This window comes from Colossoma macropomum, unplaced genomic scaffold (genome assembly GCF_904425465.1).
Source record: "Colossoma macropomum unplaced genomic scaffold, Colossoma_macropomum, whole genome shotgun sequence".
Taxonomy (NCBI): domain Eukaryota; kingdom Metazoa; phylum Chordata; class Actinopteri; order Characiformes; family Serrasalmidae; genus Colossoma; species Colossoma macropomum.
This window is the reverse complement of record NW_023494791.1, coordinates 2,285,411-2,303,873: the sequence shown is the minus strand read 5'-3', so window position 1 is coordinate 2,303,873 and position 18,463 is coordinate 2,285,411. Positions and strand designations below refer to the sequence as shown.

Here is an 18,463-nt window from a genome sequence, read left to right as displayed (position 1 = left end):
CTGTGAAGGCACCATTAATGCTGAACTATATATACATGTTTTGGCAACATATGCTGCCATCCAGACGACGTCTTTTTCAGGGAAGGCCTTGATTATTTCAGCAAGACAATGTAAAACCACATTCTGCATGTATTACAGCAGCATTGCTCCATGTTAAAAGTCCAGGTGCTAAACTGACCTGTCTGCAGTCCAGACCTGTCACCACTGAAAACATTTGGTGGATTATGAAATGAAAAATATGACAAATGAGACCCTGAAATGATGAGCAGCTGAAATCCTGTATCAAACAAGAACATGAAAACATTTCACTTTCTAAACTACAGCAGTGTCTCCTCAGTTCCCAAACACTTACAGAGTGTTGATAAAGAAGAGGTGATGAATCACAGTGGTAAACAGGCCCCCGTCCCAACTTTTTTGGAACGTGTTGTTGGCATCAAATTCAAAATGGGCAAATATTTTAAAAAACAATAAAATTTCCCAGTTTCAACATTTGATATGTTGTCTTTGTAGTATTTTCCTACACATACGTACGAGTATAGGCCTAATAAACTTTTCTGTGTACTTGTCAGTGAACTGAAGTATACTTAAGCATGATTTTGTTCAGTATATCTCTGACAAGTACATAAAAAGTTAACTAAAACCATCCTCACTCATTTTTTAGTTGAAAAGAAGTAAACTAACAGCACACTTGAATAGACTTCTTGTTTGTAATTGTTATCATATACAAGATGATGATGATGATGATGATGATGATAATGTATAAACCTCCACACAGTGAGAGGAGACGAACTGGAACAGCAGACCGTTCTGTTTATATAGCACTTAAAGGAACGTCTTTATTTTTCAGTGAAATGAAAGGACAGTGAACAGCATTAATGGTCAACAGCTGTTGGTTGTTGTAATTAGAAACTATAATTTTCAAGTTTAAAAAAGTCAAAAAAATAGAACAGGTAGTATTTTTCTGTCCTGCAGCGCCGCCACAACCCTGATGAACGGGCTGTGACTGATCACACGGCTGCCGTACGTTTGGAACAGAAACTAAACTCTAGCAGAACTTCAGAGAATAAAGTTACTATGTATTCGGTATCTATTAAACACTTCTCAGGACTTGTTTTTAAAGGGAAATATAATCCCATAATAAACAATACAGTCTGATGTATAAATAAATAGGTGCTCTATAATAATTTATCCCTCTACAAATTTCTAAACAAACTGACATTAGTAGGAAACTATTGGGAGAAATATGCAGATTGTTTGAAGCCTTTTAAAACATTAGCTTACCCTGGGTTAGCAGCTGCATCATATGAAGGGTACATTCAACATTCATTACCCTGGCGTTCACCATAAACAGTCAGACGTTCACCATAAACAGTCAGTTTCGTCAAATAACACAGATTATTAAACAGTGCAGTTCGCTGTAATTGATAAACTCTACTGTTCCAGTTCCAGATGCTCCCAATATCATGAGGCAAGACAACATTAATACTGCAAAACGTGAATCAATCACTGGTGTTGATAATTATCCATCAACAAATAACCAAATAAAAAAGCTAATAAACATATTGATTTAAAAATAAATAAATAAATAACCAAATTGCCAATGAAACCTTTGCTTCATGCATCTTCATGGCTTTCTTTCCTTTAAAGGGCCCATATTCTTTTGTGAGGCGTTATATAGCAAAAACAGTCATAATACATTACTAGTATTTCCAGAATACCACAAATTTTATCAGATTAAAACATTTTAAGACCTCTGGATTATGCAAATTTCAGTTACAGCCCCATAGGGCTGAACAATATGATGGTATTTATCGTTATTGTGATAAATTCCATCACATTACATCACAGTATTCTTTTCTGAGTGCTGTGATTGTCGGTAGTTAAAGAGCTGGATGTTGGATTTATGCAGCGCAGTGTGTAAACGGTTAATAAAAAATATTTTACTTATTGTATTTGTTAGGTGTGGCACTGCTGGTTCTTTCTGTTCCAACTTATCAAACCCAAAAAACAACAACTAAATATCGTGATGCGTATAGTGCAGAGGTATCGTGATATTTTTGCCGTATCGTCCAGCCCTGTGACTCCGTGTTAAAAAGAATGTGACAATAAGCTGGAATTTCACATCACAATGTCCTTTGGTGTGTTTACAGGCAGGCAAAGCTACACCAGAGTCGTCATTTATTTAGTAAGACATTCCTAAAGGGGAATTTCACTGATTTTTCAAAAATTCTGGTTGAGATGTAAACAGAGAGATTCAGAGTGGTTTGGTGTGAAATGGTTCAGATGTCTTTACAGTGGTGGTGATAGGAACCAGGGGTCGCCATGACTACAACACAAATATAGACATTTTATTTACTATCCGGAACCACCAGTGAACCTGTGCTTTATATGGAATGTTGAAGGTGGGAAAATAGTGGAGAATCTGAAATTTCTTTTTTTTGGGGACTATTTTGCCTCAGAATGCCCTGCATGTATCCCTCCACCATGATCGGATTTTTAAAATATGTTTTAGACCAATATGTATTTTGTGGGATGGATGGATGACTTTTATCATTTCAAAGGTAAATTCACAAATTACAGCAGCAGCAAATGAAGTGTTTGAGAGTAAGAAAAGCTTCGGACGTCTGACTCCTTTCACGACTGTCGTGAACAGACTGATAGATTCTGATTCCAGAACGGAACTTTTCACATCAAAGCACTATGAATGTCTTTGTTTACATCTTAACCATTTCATTACGCTAGAATTTTGAAAAAATGGTGGAATTCCCCTTTAAGTGCTTATACATATACTGAAAGCCAACCATCTGAAACGTTCAGAGCTTCATTCGGCTCAGACGGGCGCTCAACTCAGCCTGCAGCGCCATCTGCTGGAACGTTCTGCTGCGGCTTTGCTCTCGCACCATCTCCCTCATGCAGCAGGAGGCGTGGGCCACTTTACGACTCCTCTCTAGCGCCTCCTCCCGCTCCCTCCGCAGCTGCTCCCTGCGCCGCTCCTTCAAGGCCACGGCCTCCTTCCGCTGCTCCTGCTGCACCTCCCCCTCCTTCAGAACGCGCTCCCAGAGCCTACAGTGACCCGCTTCTTTTTCCAGGTTCTCCAGCTTGACCTGCCGCGCACGCCTCCTGCATTGCTCCGCCACATGCCGCTGCGCCTCCTTCGCTCTCCTCAGGCTCAGCTGCGCCAGCACCTCCTTCTCCTGTTGACGCTCCTTCTGCTCCCGGCCAGCCCTCAGCTGCGCCCTCCTGGCCCGCGCCTCCTCCTGCTGGGCCCGCTCCCGCAACTCCTCTAGCCGCGCCTCCAGCAGCCGGGCGTGCTTCTCCACTGAGCGCTGCAGCCTCCGCTCAAGCGCGTCCCTCTTCGCCTCCCCCTCGGCCCGGGCCTTCTCCTCCACTTCTTGCTTCAGGAGGGAGTGGCGGAGCCGCTCTCGCTGATTCTCCTCCCTCAACCTCCTCTGCTCCCTCCTCTCCCTGCTGCTCCTGCTTCTCCTGGCCTGACGCTCCCTCAACTTCGCCTGCTCCAGCTCCTCCTCCCGCTCTGCCTGCTCCCTCCTCTGCACCTCCTCCAGCAGCCTATCGCGACGACACCTGCGCTCCTCTGCCTCCCGCCGAGCCGTCTCCAGCTGGCCCCGCCGTCTCTCCTCCTGCTCCTGCGCCCGCCTCCTCCAGCGCTCCTCCTGCTCCAGGGTCTCCCACTCCTGGCGCCGCGCCTTCTGCGCCTCCTCCATCTCCCGCCGCCTCCTCCGCGCCTCAAAGTCCTCGTGCCAGTGGCGGAGGCTGCGCAGCAGCTCTTTTCGCCTCCTGCGCTCTGCGAGGGCCCGCCGCGCCTCCTCCTTTCTCCGTGCCTCCTCGCGCCGCAGCTCCTCCAGCTGGCTCTGCTGTAAGCGGGCCTCCTCCTCCTCCTGCTTGACCAGCATGAGCGCGGCGATCTTGCAGTCTTTCTCTGGGACGGTGACGCTCAGCTTCCTGCAGATGTCCTGTTTGAGCCTGCCTAGCCGCCTCGCCGTGGCCGGAGAGTGCCGCAGGTCACCCAGGCTGTGACTGACAGGCAGGAGCTGAGTAGAAAACGGCTCAGACGGTGACTTCGGGAGGTCCTGAGCGAACTCAACTACGGATCGTCTCTTTCCTGTCCATGCCGGTTCCCTGTGGCACCTGGCTTTGGAGTCGCTGCTCTGGCTCTCGCTGGCCTGCTCCAGCACCGTTTCCAAAGCTGAGAAAGGCTTCATGGCCGACACCGGCTCCCTCTCCTCCTGCACAATCCTGTCTCGTTCCTCTCGACACAGCCGGAGACGTTCCCTCCGCTCTCGCTCATAAACCTCATACAGAGCTGTAAGCGCCTCCAAAGGCATGTCCTGGTGCTCCTCCATGAAGTCAGTGAGAGCCTTGAAGAGCAGGTCGATGGGTTTCACCCCCAGCCTCGCGCAAGACTCCAGTGATCTCGGACTGGTCAGCACATATCTGCTCAGCTCTGCTTCAGGAGAGTCAAAGTTGTTCAAGTCCAAGTGCATCATTGGCGAGGATGACCTGCTATTTTCCATTTTCAGCACGTACAGTTGCCAAAATACTGACAGAAAAACTCTATTCGATGCTACTGTCCAGGCTGCTAACACACTGACCGAGGCTGGGAGTCAATCTCAAAAAGAGTCGACTCCTAGAGTCCAGGCATCGAGAGTCGACTCCAAAGCATCGGACTCGATTCCAAACAGCGAGAGCGAGATATTCTGCGGTCACTGTTCTAGACGGCCTGTCTGACAAATACATCCTTCCACATCGACAGTCCAGCTGGAAAACAAAGTAAAATGTAAGATTTATAATGAATTTACAATCAAACAGCACTGATTAAACATCAACCCACCTGAAGGAGCTTTCAGAGCCTACATTCATCAATAACTCTCCAACTATCCTTAGCTAAGGTCAAACATAAATAAGACTGTCCTCTTTATTTTTCATTATCGGACGATTTTCAGCCCAAATATGCTGATCGCCGATCCCTCTAACTTAGCCGATTTAACCATTTAACCGTTTAATGTGTAACAGGAAAATTCGAAGAAGTGAAATAAAGGTTGACTTCAGCTTCACTGAGAGTTGAAGGGCATGATAAGGGATGAGGAGGCTGCTCTTGATGTTTGTGATGGCTAATCCCATCCAGATAGCTGAACGTGGTATCCAGCCCCACCCATGACCGGTATCGGCTACTGGCCAATTATGCTGAAAGGTGATCAGCAATCAGTATCTGCCCCAAAATACTGACTAGCTGGTTCTATTAAGACTAAGACTATATATGTATATTCTACAAACTATAGTCCATCTGTTTCTCTGATACTTTGTTAGCCCCCTTTTACCCTGTTCTTCAGTGGTCAGGACCCCCATGGACCCTCACAGAGCAGGTACTATTTGGGTGGTGGATCATTCTCAGCACTGCAGTAACACTGACGTGGTGGTGGTGTGTTAGTGTGTGTTGTGCTGGTGCGAGTGTCCACTCACTGTCCACACTGTGTCCACTCACTGTCCACTCTATTAGACACTCCTACCTTGTCAGTCCACCTTGTAGATGTAAAGTCAGAGACGATAGCTCATCTGCTGCTGCACAGTTTGTGTTGGTCATCCTCTAGTCCTTCATCAGTGGTCACAGGACGCTGTTGGCTGGATATTTTTGGTTGGTGGACGATTCTCAGTCCAGTGACACTGAGGTGTTTAAAAACTCCAGCAGCACTGCTGTGTCTGATCCACTCGCACCAGCACAACACACACTAACACACCACCACCACATCAGTGTTACTGCAGTGCTGAGAATGATCCACCATCCAAATAGTACCTGCTCTGTGGGGGTCCATGGGGGTCCTGACCACTGAAGAACAGGGTAAAAGGCGGCTAACAAAGTATCAGAGAAACAGATGGACTACAGTCTGTAACTGTAGAACTACAAAGTGCACCTATATAGTAAGTGGAGCTGATAAAATGGACAATGAGCGTAGAAACAAGGAGGTGGTCAGAATGTTATGGCTGATCTTTGTAAATATATAACAGTATTTATATCATGTATTAACCCCTTTCAATTCTACTACCTCCTGCTCACATATGCACTTTACATTACACAATATCCTTGTATTTTATTATATATCTATATTTTTGGACTTTATATTTTGTTAAACATTTCACTGTTTGATTATTATGTGGAATCGACACTTGGAATCGACTCCATCGATTCCCGTCGCTTCCAATCGGAGTCGACTCCGAAGCTTCAGGAATCGAACAGCGCTACTAACCGGCTTAATCTGCTCGGGAAGCTCCCGCTAATCCGCCTCAGTTCCGCATACAATCAGTTTTCTGCACAACAGTAGCGAAAAAGAAGTGGAAAAGCACTGAAAGAAGTTCCTTTTGGAGGAACTTCAGTGAGTCAAAACTGCAATAAGAGTAACGGATCCGAACGTTAGAGCAGCTCCGAGTGTTTCTGCGCTCGTACTGTTTGTTTTCCCGACACTGCGAGGACCCGGCTCGCTGTTTAGAGCACGGGTTTAAAGCTGTTTGTTGAACATCCGCAGTAAAAGCGCTGTAAATGAACTGAGCTCAATAATAATCTCTCACTTCATGTCTGTCGCCGTTTCCCCGCCGTCTGTTTGTATCTCGGACGCTTTTCTGGTCTCCATGGCAAACACACACCAGCAGTGACGGAACAGAGTGACTTTCTGTGTGAAGTTGTGTTAAAGCGCCCTCTAGCGTTGGGGCGGATTGGTCAAGTGAACTTCGTTATTCAGGTAGGAAACTCAGGTGGTCAGTAGTTCAGAAGCGCGTACACATGACCTACAGAGGTCCAGAGAGGCCATGGGGTAGTTACAATTCTCTGGGCTGTTCTCCTGAGATCACGACTTAATTGTCTTGTCATTTCAAGATGAGCTGTGATCTCCAGAAAACAACTTTTGTTATCTTGAGATCACAAGAAAAATAGGTTGCGATATCCCTGCTAGAAAAACTCTGTCGCTGCTGTCGGAACAAAACTTTGTATCTCCATTTTTTGTCGTTTTTCAATTTCTGACATTTTCAATTCTGTACATTTCATAATGAGTGGATCAAAACAAACGGCCCAAAATTACTTGCTGGTGGTTACAGTGATTTACAGTACAGTAGGTTTTTTCCTTCTCCTGTAAAGTTATTATTTTGGAGATATGTGGTTTTGTTCCAACAGAAGCAAAAAGTTGTGTTTTGGATGCTGGTCAACCAGTACGACCATGCTGGGTGACCAGCTAAACCAGCACCAGACCAGCATAAACCAGCTTAGACCAGCATAAACCAGCTTAGACCAGGATGTTTTTTTCAGCAGGCATTGAAAAAACAACTTCTGTTATCTTGAAATCACAAGACAAATGAAGCAGCTTCTCCTCTGCATGGTACCGGCTCGACTCGACCCGACTCACCTTTTATAGTTTTCCACTAAGCAAACCCGGTACCTGGTACTACTTCGGAATCACCCCCATCTGCTGAAGTCGCTTCTCATTCTCCAGCTTGTTGTTCGAATTGTCCCGTTCCACCTTAAATAGTGCAGCAGTTACATTCTGTGTAGAGAACCGCTTAGTGTAGACGTTACCATGACAACCAGTCAGAGTGAGATGAGCAGCAGTGAGCAGCGCTTGTGTTTTTAACTGCTTTAAAATGATGTCAGACTCAGGAAAACGTCCTTCACATGTCCTTATTAAAGAAGGCCGAGAGGAAGACGTCGTGTTCTGAGACACATAAGCTGGACGTCCGTCCCACCGCCGTCTTTTAAAGATCAGAGCATAAACTTCGTCTCCTCTGCGGACCAGTTTCTGCTCTGCCATGTTGAACGGTGTAAACTTTCACTATGACACGACGAACATGATCAGAACGGACTTAAACTTTCTGATAGGGAATGTAATCAGATACAGGCGTTTACACGGATATTATTCTTCTATTTAACAGATTATTTACAGGATTACCCACCTCGATCAATCGGATAGAAACTGCATTAGACTATTCTGACTTAGGTGTTTACATGGACATATTCTATTCCGATTTAAAAAGAAACATCTTTTCTTTAAGAATGCATATAAAATAGCAAGTTCCTAAACAATTCTTAAAAGTACTGGATTTAGAGTCTGTAAAAAAGTTTTTATAATACATACTCTTATATATTATTATTATTAAAGATTATATACAGACTGTAGTTACATGGCTCCCTTCACTGACTGCAGTACTGTAGCATGCAGCTGTAGGCAGAGCTGCCTCTTACCATAAAGCCATATAAGCAGATACGTCCTTAGGTGAACCACCAGGGGGCCCCCTAGAGCAGGATTTCTTAACCGGTGGGCCTCAAAGCACCCTCTGGCGGTCCTCAGGCCAATCCTTAGGGGAGGCCAGAGGTCCTTAATGGGCCTGTGATGGCACTTTGTCCAACTGCGCAAAAGCTCTGCCAGTTTTTTGCTCTCGACTCTAAAAACAAAAAATTCTCCCGTTTCACAAAACTACAGAAATGTCCACTTAGTTGACGTCAGTGAGCACGAACAGCCAATGAGCTGCTCCGCTTGCCAACCAATCAGCTAGTGACAAGTAAGTGGGCCTTGAGGTGGAAAAGGTTGAGAACCCCTGTTCTAGAGTGTGTAGCGTTTATGAACTGGGGCTGCAACTAACGATTATTTTCATTGTCGATTAATCTGTTGATTACGTTTTCGATCAATCGATTAGTTGTTGGATCTATAAAATGTCAGAAAATGGTGAGAAATGTCGATCGGTGTTTTCCAAAGACCAGGTTGATGTCATCAAATGTCTTTTTATTTCATCCACATCCCAAATATATTCAGGTTGATGTCACAGAGGAGTAAAGAAAGCAGGAATCAGAATTTTTACTTACTTTTCGTAAAAATTACTCAAACCGTTTAATCGATTGCTGATTAAATTAATAGTCGACAGCTAATCGATTAAACAATTTATTGTTGCGGCTCTGTTATGAACATACAGTCTTGTGCAGAGTTTGGTCAAATTCCATGTTTTGTTGATTTTCTGAGTGTAAATAAATAAAGACTTCCTCTACCGAAAACACACTTCTGCACAGTTTAACACACAGTTACTGTTTATTTACTAAATTAAATATATTGGGGAGAAAAATAAACCAAAATGTGGCTTGTGCAAAAGTTAGGGCACCTTTTACATTTTTCCAATATGTTAAAATCAGCAAATAAATAGATGTTGCACTAAAATGTACAGTTTGAGCGTATTTGTGTTCTCTGTAGAGGATGTGTTCATTTATTTTCACTTACAAAATCAACTAAATGTCATTTGATTGGGCGCGTTCAAAGTTTGCATATCGCTGTTGTTGGAACAAAACCTCATATCTCCAAAATGGTAACTTTACAGGAGACGGAAAAAACCTACTTTACTTTTAATGTAAGTCAATGGAACCAGACTTTTTTCAAGTCATTTTGGGTCGTTTCTTTTGGTTCATTCATCATGAAATGTACATACAATGTAAAGGGCATCAGGTATTTTCAGAATATGTCAAAAACTGAAAAACGTCAAAAATGCATGGAAAAATTTGAATGAATTGTATCAACTTATTTTCACTTAGTAAATGCAAACATTTGAACCCACAATTATCTGTGTAATTTATTTACTTACATAATTTAATGTATGGTATTTCTCCTGTATATAGTTATTTATTGTTTTACTGTTGATCTCAGCACTTATTAAACTTGTTTGAGTACAAAATGCTATTATTGAGGTGGATGAGGGTCTCCAATTAGGGTTGCTTAGGGCAGTGGCATCTAGTACCCCCGATTCAACTTAATAAACAATTAAAAAGCTCCTTGTGTGTTTCTAGAGTAGGTAAAACACAAAAATGTGCAAAGCTTTGGGTCACCAGGTCTGGAATTGGGAATCTCTGGCTTAGGGGGCCCTAAATATTTAAGAAGAGGCCCCGGCTTTGGGGCCTTTTTTAGCCACACAGTTCACGTCTGATTAAGAGTATTTATGGAGATGGGTGAGTGAGGTCAGAGGTTTGAAAGGAGGTTTGAAAAGAAAGGCTCTAAAGAAGCTAAAATATACCAGGTTGACAACCCTGTTAGAAATTCAGTCATGCAAGAGACATAAAAGTAGTGCACTTACTTCTTAACCCCAGATTAAACCCAAGACTATATATAGTAAACTACTGTGTGGCCTCAGGTTTTGCAGCTTAGGCCAAGACTGTCCTTAAAGGGCAATTCCATTGATTTTTCACAATTTGTTTGCATTTTTAGGTGGAGTGATTCAGAGAGGTTTGGTGTGAGATGGTTCAGATGTCTTTACAGTGGTGGTGATAGGAACCAGGGGTCGCCATGACTACAACACAAATATAGACATTTTATTTACTATCCAAAACCACCAGTGAACCTACACGAGTCTTCTGAGTTTATGTGGAATGTTGATGGTGGAAAATCTGAAATAATACGTTTTCTTTGGCCTCACAGCGCCCTGCATGTATCCCTCCACCATGAATGGATTTTAAGTTCTCAAAACTATTATAAAACAGAGTCTCAGTCATCAGGCAGTGAATTCATAACCATTTCATGTAGTAACTTTCTGTGAGGGAGCTTTTAGAGGTGGACGTCTGGTTCCTATCACCACCACTGTGAAAGGTTCTGACTCAGTAAGTTTCTCTAGAACAGAGCGTTTCACACCAAACCACTCTGAACGACGTCTTAGATATGCCAATTTTTTTTTAATTCTAGTGAAATTCCCTGTTAATTTGGAAAGTCAGCCCAAAGTGTTTTGTGGTGGACGCCAGACACTTTAATTCTGTGGTCCTTCAGATGACTCAATTCAACATCATAAATCTGTAATTTCTGTTTAAACAGTTTCCTTTCCAGACAGATCCGATCTTATTTCAGCATATTTCCAGAAAAGAGAGAATAAACTGTTTTTTGAATGTCTAATTCTAATGTTTATCAGACCTCAAAGGCTGAAAGGGTCAATTTGGTCGTTTACACTCTCAGAAAGAAAGGTACTAAACTGTCACTGGGGTGGAACCCTCAGGGGTCCATCTCAGTACCTTTAGTCAGGGAACATAACTGAACCATAATCCACTGAAATGATATGTTCTAAGCTGTACTGACTCCACACACCCCGTCTCGTCTCCAGGCTTTTATTTTACTGTTCTGTTTAAAACATTCGGTTATGAAAAGGTACAAATACAAACTTTTCACCTGGAAAAACGTATTTAAGGTTCATAATCGGACCTTAGAACCACTGTTGGAGCTTTGAGGGAACATTTACACAGTTTGTACCTTGAAGAACGAGAAATGTACCTGAACAGAACCTTTATTTTTGAGTGTGTAGTGAGAAATAATTCACCAATGACAAATGAAAAGAGAAAGTAGACCCATTTCTGATAAGCCCTCATTACCTGTGAGCTTAGGAATGACAGCAAGAAAGCCTTTCTTTAGGCTGAGAGATTAATCGATTTTATCGAAATTGCAATTTAACTGTGCAATTTTCAAATTGCAAGAGCTGCAATAAAAAAAATAAAATAAAGCCTACATGATCTTACATGGTCTTAAGTTTTAAGAGCGGAAAGTTAACCTAATAACACTAATAAGCCTGTAAACTGCTTGTAGATGAGGTATCAATAAGTGGCAACCCAAACCTCCATGTGTTGTGACATCACAACCACAACTTGCTGGCTGTCTGGCGCACTACATTCAGAGGTCGAGCCAGAAAAACTAGATATTCTGGTCTTCTTGGCAAAAAAAGATGAACCATAATTTATAGAAAATAATCGCAAATTGAATCACAGTTGCAGAAAAATGGCAAATAGATATTTTACCCAAATCATTCAGTCCCACTTTCTAAGGATAAACTGGTTTTTGTGGATGTTTTAACCCACATTCTGTGGTCCAGTCTCCAAAAAGACTGTCTGGGTAAGTGACCTGAACTTGGTCCTATTATAATTACAGGTGATATGACCTCTCATGAACTCTATAACTCCCATTCTTCTCCCACTGAAAGGATGAAAGCTGTTTTTATTAGTATAAATTAGTTCATCTGTTTATGTTTGCTCAGTTCCTGTCTTTCACTTCAAGGCTGTCTTTCCTCGCCTCCCGATTTAGAAGCTATTGGGGCCCAGGGGGCATCAAACGGATCCGATGCCGGAACGGTTTGTCATGTCACCCCCCGCCACTTCCAGCAGGAACCTGCACACTCTCGGAACAGAGTCCCGATATCAGCGTTAGCATTCTTGCCATTCCTGGGCTGAGCTAGATCATGAAGATAGAACTGACAACGCAAACTCTGGTCAGAGCTATTCTCAGCGCACTGATCCAGAAATAGCTGGCTTTGTGTCCAGAGACCCCTCATTATTAGTGTTTCCAAAACTGGAGCTCAAGAAATTAAGCAGAAAATGGTCAACCAACTTCCGAGACTGAACTTTGGAGGTGTGTCTGCAGATTCTTTGAGAAACTAAAAATGAGTCTCCTGAAAAGAATGGAAGCTGGAATAAAGGGAAAGAGAGACACACTGAACACCCAGACAGCTGAGATTAGATTTAGCTGTTGAGGCTTCTGTACACTTCTCTGTTGAACATCTACACCAATCAGACATAACATTCTGACCACCTCCTTGTTTCTGCGCTCATTGTCCATTTTATCAGCTCCACTTACTACATAGGTGCACTTTGTAGTTCTACAGTTACAGACTGTAGTCCATCTGTTTCTCTGATACTTTGTTAGCCCCCTTTTACCCTGTTCTTCAGTGGTCAGGACCCCCATGGACCCTCACAGAGCAGGTACTATTTGGGTGGTGGATCATTCTCAGCACTGCAGTAACACTGACGTGGTGGTGGTGTGTTAGTGTGTGTTGTGCTGGTCTGAGTGGATCAGACACAGCAATGCTGCTGGAGTTTTTAAACACTGTGTCCACTCACTGTCCACTCTATTAGACACTCCTACCTTGTCAGTCCACCTTGTAGATGTAAAGTCAGAGACGATAGCTCATCTGCTGCTGCACAGTTTGTGTTGGTCATCCTCTAGTCCTTCATCAGTGGTCGCAGGACGCTGCCCACAGGACGCTGTTGGCTGGATATTTTTGGTTGGTGGACTATTCTCAGTCCAGCAGTGACACTGAGGTGTTTAAAAACTCCAGTCAGATCCACTCAGACCAGCACAACACACACTAACACACCACCACCACATCAGTGTTACTGCAGTGCTGAGAATGATCCACCACCCAAATAGTAAAAGTGGAGCTGATAAAATGGACAAGGAGGTGGTCATAATGTTATGCCTGATCAGTGTATTACTGCTGCCCAAAAAAATTTCCTTTTTATTTCTATTTTTCTACATCATGTGTACGCAGCACCTGCCCATTACATTATGTGAAAATTTCCCGATGGATCAACAGAAATGCTCCAAAATTTCTTTGAATAAAATCTGTTAACTTACAACAAAGTTTAAGAACATTTTTCTCCTGTAAAGTTACCATTTCAGAGGGTTTTTTGGGAAGAAACACTATTTTCAGCTTTTTATATGGAGCTGAAAAATTGTTGTACATATTGGTCATGTTGACTAAAAATTAAATTAATGAAATGGCTGTTTCTGACTTTTACACAGTATTTGAGAAGATTTGAAAGAACTTTTAACTCCTTAAAATCTCAGGTTTATTACATCCTAAGGCTTATTATTCAGTAACTACACTGACTGCAATTCAAACTAGCTGAGCTGTTTATAATTTATAGATCTGTGTAATACACAATTCTATTTGATTACATCATTAAGAAGACCACGTTGTCATGTTGGTAGGTGAGCTGTAACTCTGTACCACAACCCAGCAGGTGGATTAAAACCAAGTAAAATAGAGCAGGATGACCACGAGAAAGATGAAAAGATATGTGGACACTTTAGATGCGTCTCCAGAGTTCAAGAAATTCCAATCCGTGAGATTTTACAAAAACTAATAAAAGTGGCTGCCAAAACTGCCGAAGCTCTTAAATAATAAACGCATACACAGATATAAACCTGAAGTTCAGCTTCTTATTCACCAGCTTCTCATTTGAATTTTCCGTTCCACCTTAAATGGTGCTGCGGTTATACTGAGGCGCCTTAAACGTACAATGAATTATGGAAGTTGGTGTATACGAAGCCAATATGAGCTTACATCAATAAATGCAATAATTTAGCTCAATAAATGTGTTAATTTAGCTCTATAAATGCAAATTTACCTCAATAAATGCATCAATTTACCTCAATAAATGCATCAATTTACCTCAATAAATGCAAATTTACCTCAAAAAATGCATCAATTTACCTCAAAAAATGCATCAATTTACCTCAATAAATGCATTAATTTACCTCAATAATCTGCTGTTGAACGCGTCTCACTGGCTGATCTAACGCCGTGTCCCAAACCACACACTTCTGTACTTCACCTACTACACTAATGAGTGCACTTCTAATGGGATATGCATTATGAGCTAGTATGCGGTTTGGGACGGGGCGCTAATAACGCAGTGGGAAATCTCAGCTGTTTAGATTTCAGCTTTCATTTGTTAATCACTACAGCAACAAATCAAATAAAATCAAGGCAGTACACTCAAATATATCCGTTAATACACTTTAAAAATGAGATTTAAAAGTGATTTTAAAAAGTTTTACTGCCTTTGCTGGATCAGTTATGGCTTTATCTCATTACAAACCGTCACAGCGCTGCTGAATGAACTTGATGTCGCTACCAAAATGGTGGCAACTTGACTGTGATGTCATTAATATCAGGGAAAACATTAAAATGTGTGCGCCTCCAGGACCGCGGTTAGAAAACACTGGTGTAATAGAAGTTTGGAACAGACAGAGGGTCCGGGTCATTTAAGGGGCTACGATGAGACATCAGACTAGTCTGTTTTACTCCTTTACATCATTCTATACATTCAGATATGCTTGTTTGCAGAAATATGAATATGTAGATATGCCCCAAACTGGAATGAAACTGAACTGGGTTTTATATGTCTTTAAACAATATAAGGCCCAGTTCAGTTTCATTCCAATTTGGGACACATTAGTATTTCTGCAAGTGTATCTGAACGTATTCAATGAGGTAAAGCAGAAAAACAAACTAGCCTGATGTCTCATCACACCTTATGCTCACAACTTTCACTTTAGTTCTTCTGTTCTACGAAAGTCCATTCACAGCACAACCCTCTGCAGTAATTTAACAGCTGCGTCTGAAGAGAAAGTTGGCAGCTCGTTCTGGCAGGGTGTAAAAAGCTCTGCTGTTCAAAGCTGATCAACCCTCCCTTAGTTCTCAACCTGTTCCCTGCCTCCTTTTTGCACCAAGACTCTCTGTTCACTGGTATCGAGCACTGAATAAGCCCTAAATGCGATACAAACGGGATCGCAGAATAAAGCGGTTACAATAAACCATCAGGAGCACCAGAGATAAGGTCGTCAGGTCTTCTGTTCTTCATTAACCAATAAGAAATTCATCACATTCCACAATTAGTAACTGAACATACTTTTAAAAAAAAACCAAAAAAAAAAACACACAACATTCAAAATATTAAACAGAAAAAATCCATTCCTTAATAAATGGAACTGACCATACGCAAGTATAGGTGAATAAACTAGGCAACGCCAGGCCAACATTAATGAACAGTCTGACTGTAAATATGTAACTAAATAGTATTACTATTACTTAAAAAAAACAAGGACAGTAAATGAACTATAATAAAATCAAGAACGTCTTAAAAAACTGAATCTTAGCTGGTGATTCAGTGGTCCTTCTATTACTCTTCTTCTAGTCTAGTCTTCTATACCCTCAAACAATTAGAAAAACGAAAAAAAAAATGCTTTTGGCTTGGGTAATGGCTCTTGAGTGGATAGCTAAGAAATGGTGTTCTCCTCTCCCCCCACCGAGCGTCTCTTCCAGTTTCCTACAGATCTGGTTCGTGTGAACACACAAGAACAATGGCGTAGACATGTTAATTCAGTAGCCTTTCCAAATAAGCAACGTCTTCTTTTTAGATGAAGCGGATGTTCTCTTGGGCTCAGTCCAATTCTGAATCCATCTCGTTTTCAAACGGCACAGTGGGCAATATTCTCTACTCCCCCGTAGGGGGCGCTATGAGGAGTAGCTGCAGAACCAGAGATACTAAATCATGGCCCGGAAGCCGAAGGACAGCGCCGCTCCCAGCGCCAGGCCCAGGGAGAGGAAGAAGGCCATGATGGCCCCTGCGGTCTCTGCTTCATGCTGGGCCACTTTCCTGTGGGACACAGACAAAATAGCTCATATTAGCAAACGGGAAGTGGTTACAGAGAAATTACCAGAAAGACTCCCACGCGCAAACAAACTTCTGAGAAATCTGACAGCACGTCCATTTTTAGGCTGGCCTGAATTATTAGCATACTTGGGTATTCGTTCATTATGTTGGTATTCATGCCTTTATTTAGTATTTAGAAGCTTCGTCTTTTATGAGCGCTTTAGCTCAGTTCCTCATTTAGCCCCAGAGGGTCAAACACCAGCCAGGAAGCTGAGAGACAAAGACCCAGTCCATTTCTTATTTTTACCCCTATCCCCTTGTTGTTGAGGGTCACCTTGCTCCTTGGAACTGAGTTACAGGGTAGTGGTTGAAATCTTCCTCTGAAACGGGACCCTCAAATAAAAAGAGCATCACTTCATTAACAGCTACCAGCGCTGCTCTGTAGGCGACCCTGCCAGTCTGCAGTGACAGCAGAGGAGGGTAAAGTTCAGCTCCTCACTGCTGGGCTTTAGTTACATTTAGGGCATCATATGCCTTCAAAGAGGGGGGCAATTATTTATCATCACCCACCACTAATTCTTCAGTGATATGAAGCTGAAGTCAGATATTCTCCAGCTTCTTGCTCAAACTTTCCCGTTCCACCTTAAATGAAGCAGCAGTTACATTCTGGCGCTTCAGGCGTCAGAACTGCTGGACTATTTAAGGTGGAACGGGAAAGTTAGCTAGCTACTGCTTGTTATGAAGAAAACGACCATAATACACTGAAACAACATTAAACTAAGATAATACAGTGGTTATCGTAATTTTTTAATAGAGAAAATTCTCACATTTGCGGGTTTCTTTGGTCTCTTGTTCAGCCATCCTGATGGTTTTTCTTTTTTTCTCATAACTCTCCGTTTGGAGGGTCATGTAGCCCCAACACTTCACCCCACCCCTCTATCTCAACAAGAATCGGGAGACCAAACACATGAAAGCGTCTCAATTTCCAGCATAATTTACAATTAATTCAAACATAACAGATGAAACATTGAGTCCGTTTACATGCACTCAATAATCGGATCATAATCAGATTTCTGCAGTTATCTGATTATTCAAATGGTCATGTAAACAGCACACTGATTTCTTACATCACAGTAAGGGTTAGAAATCAGATAAAGCGAGATGGATTTTAGCTCAGTAATCAGATTTCTCAGTGCATGTAAACACTTACTCTGATTTCTTTTGGATTTCTGAGACGCGGCAAAACACTGTTGGAGCGATGCTGAAACCAAATGCTTGACGAGATAAAGGATTTAAATATTCATCATCTTTTAGATGATATATGTTCATATTTTCAGGTAAAATGATTTGATGTAAAAAAAAGTTTTACGTTATGTTTACGTCACGTCTTCTGCTGTGAGTCTATTGGCCGGGTCCAAAGCAGAAATCTGATTACTGTCTGACTCATGTAGAACCAGAGTTTCCCCATTATCTGATTACCCAAGTGTACCCATGTTGATCAGATTACTGACAAAATCCGATTTTCTGCAGTTATCGGACTCACTGTCAATAACTGTAAAATCTTGTAGTTTTTGAGGCCGTAATGTCAAATGGACACAACTATGTAACAGATGCTACTTTGGATGAAACTCTTTCCTGTTTTCCAGCTTTCTAAAGCAGGTAGAGATGCTACAAACCATATTAATCCCACTGGGGATCCTCTGTATTTGCTAAAACCTGCAATTAAAGCTAACCACAATTTTGCAAATTCTTTACTCTTTTAGATGAAGATGAAGTCGCTAAGCACTATTACATCACCAATACATGCGCCAAAATGTAAACAAGGTGGTGTGTTGATGCAATGATCGATATTTTTTAGAATTATTACTTTGTAGAGTTCGACATATCGCAGCATAAGCAACTGAAACCTTCTTATGCCACACTGTATGTCCATATTGCGCATCCCTACAACTACTGGGTTATTTTAGATATTACAATCTCTGTTCTGATACGTTCAAGTCTTGTATATGAGATGATATGACTACTGCATACTCACTTGGGACCGAAGCACATGCAGAGGCTGGCCAGGTAGCCATTGCTGAATGAGAAGATGATCATGAAGATGATGTACCAGGCGTCATGGGCGAACACGACGGGCAGGTAGTGCCTGGGCTGCACGTTACACAGGACGAAGAGAGGGATGAAGACTAAACGTGCTATTACCAGCACGGGCAGCCAGATGCTGTCTTTGCCAGGCTGTGG

The 18,463-nt window shown here is 42.2% G+C and overlaps 2 protein-coding genes across 3 annotated transcripts in view; both read right to left on the bottom strand.

Annotated features, from left to right (window-relative positions):
- Positions 1 to 2,790: 2,790 nt before the first annotated feature.
- Positions 2,791 to 4,532, bottom strand: LOC118809880 (coiled-coil domain-containing protein 177). The gene has a single exon (XM_036573390.1). It carries the CDS (start codon positions 4,530 to 4,532, stop codon positions 2,814 to 2,816), a length of 1,719 nt encoding a protein of 572 aa, XP_036429283.1. The 3' UTR covers positions 2,791 to 2,813.
- A 10,870-nt stretch (positions 4,533 to 15,402) lies between these two features.
- The window catches only part of slc29a1a (solute carrier family 29 member 1a), a 54,729-nt gene continuing 51,668 nt past the window's right edge, over positions 15,403 to 18,463 (bottom strand). For both annotated transcript variants that reach the window (XM_036573636.1, XM_036573637.1), the window contains exons 12-13: positions 18,258 to 18,457; positions 15,403 to 16,225 (exon numbers count right to left, since the gene is read on the bottom strand). In XM_036573636.1, the coding sequence (XP_036429529.1) occupies positions 16,114 to 16,225; positions 18,258 to 18,457 (312 nt within the window). In that variant the 3' untranslated portion in view covers positions 15,403 to 16,113. The remainder of the gene's footprint in view (positions 16,226 to 18,257; positions 18,458 to 18,463) is intronic.

Bases quoted from the DNA above. Each gene is read 5' to 3' on its own strand.
- LOC118809880 (XM_036573390.1), bottom strand. From the start codon at position 4,532: ATGGAAAATAGCAGGTCATCCTCGCCAATGATGCACTTGGACTTGAAC.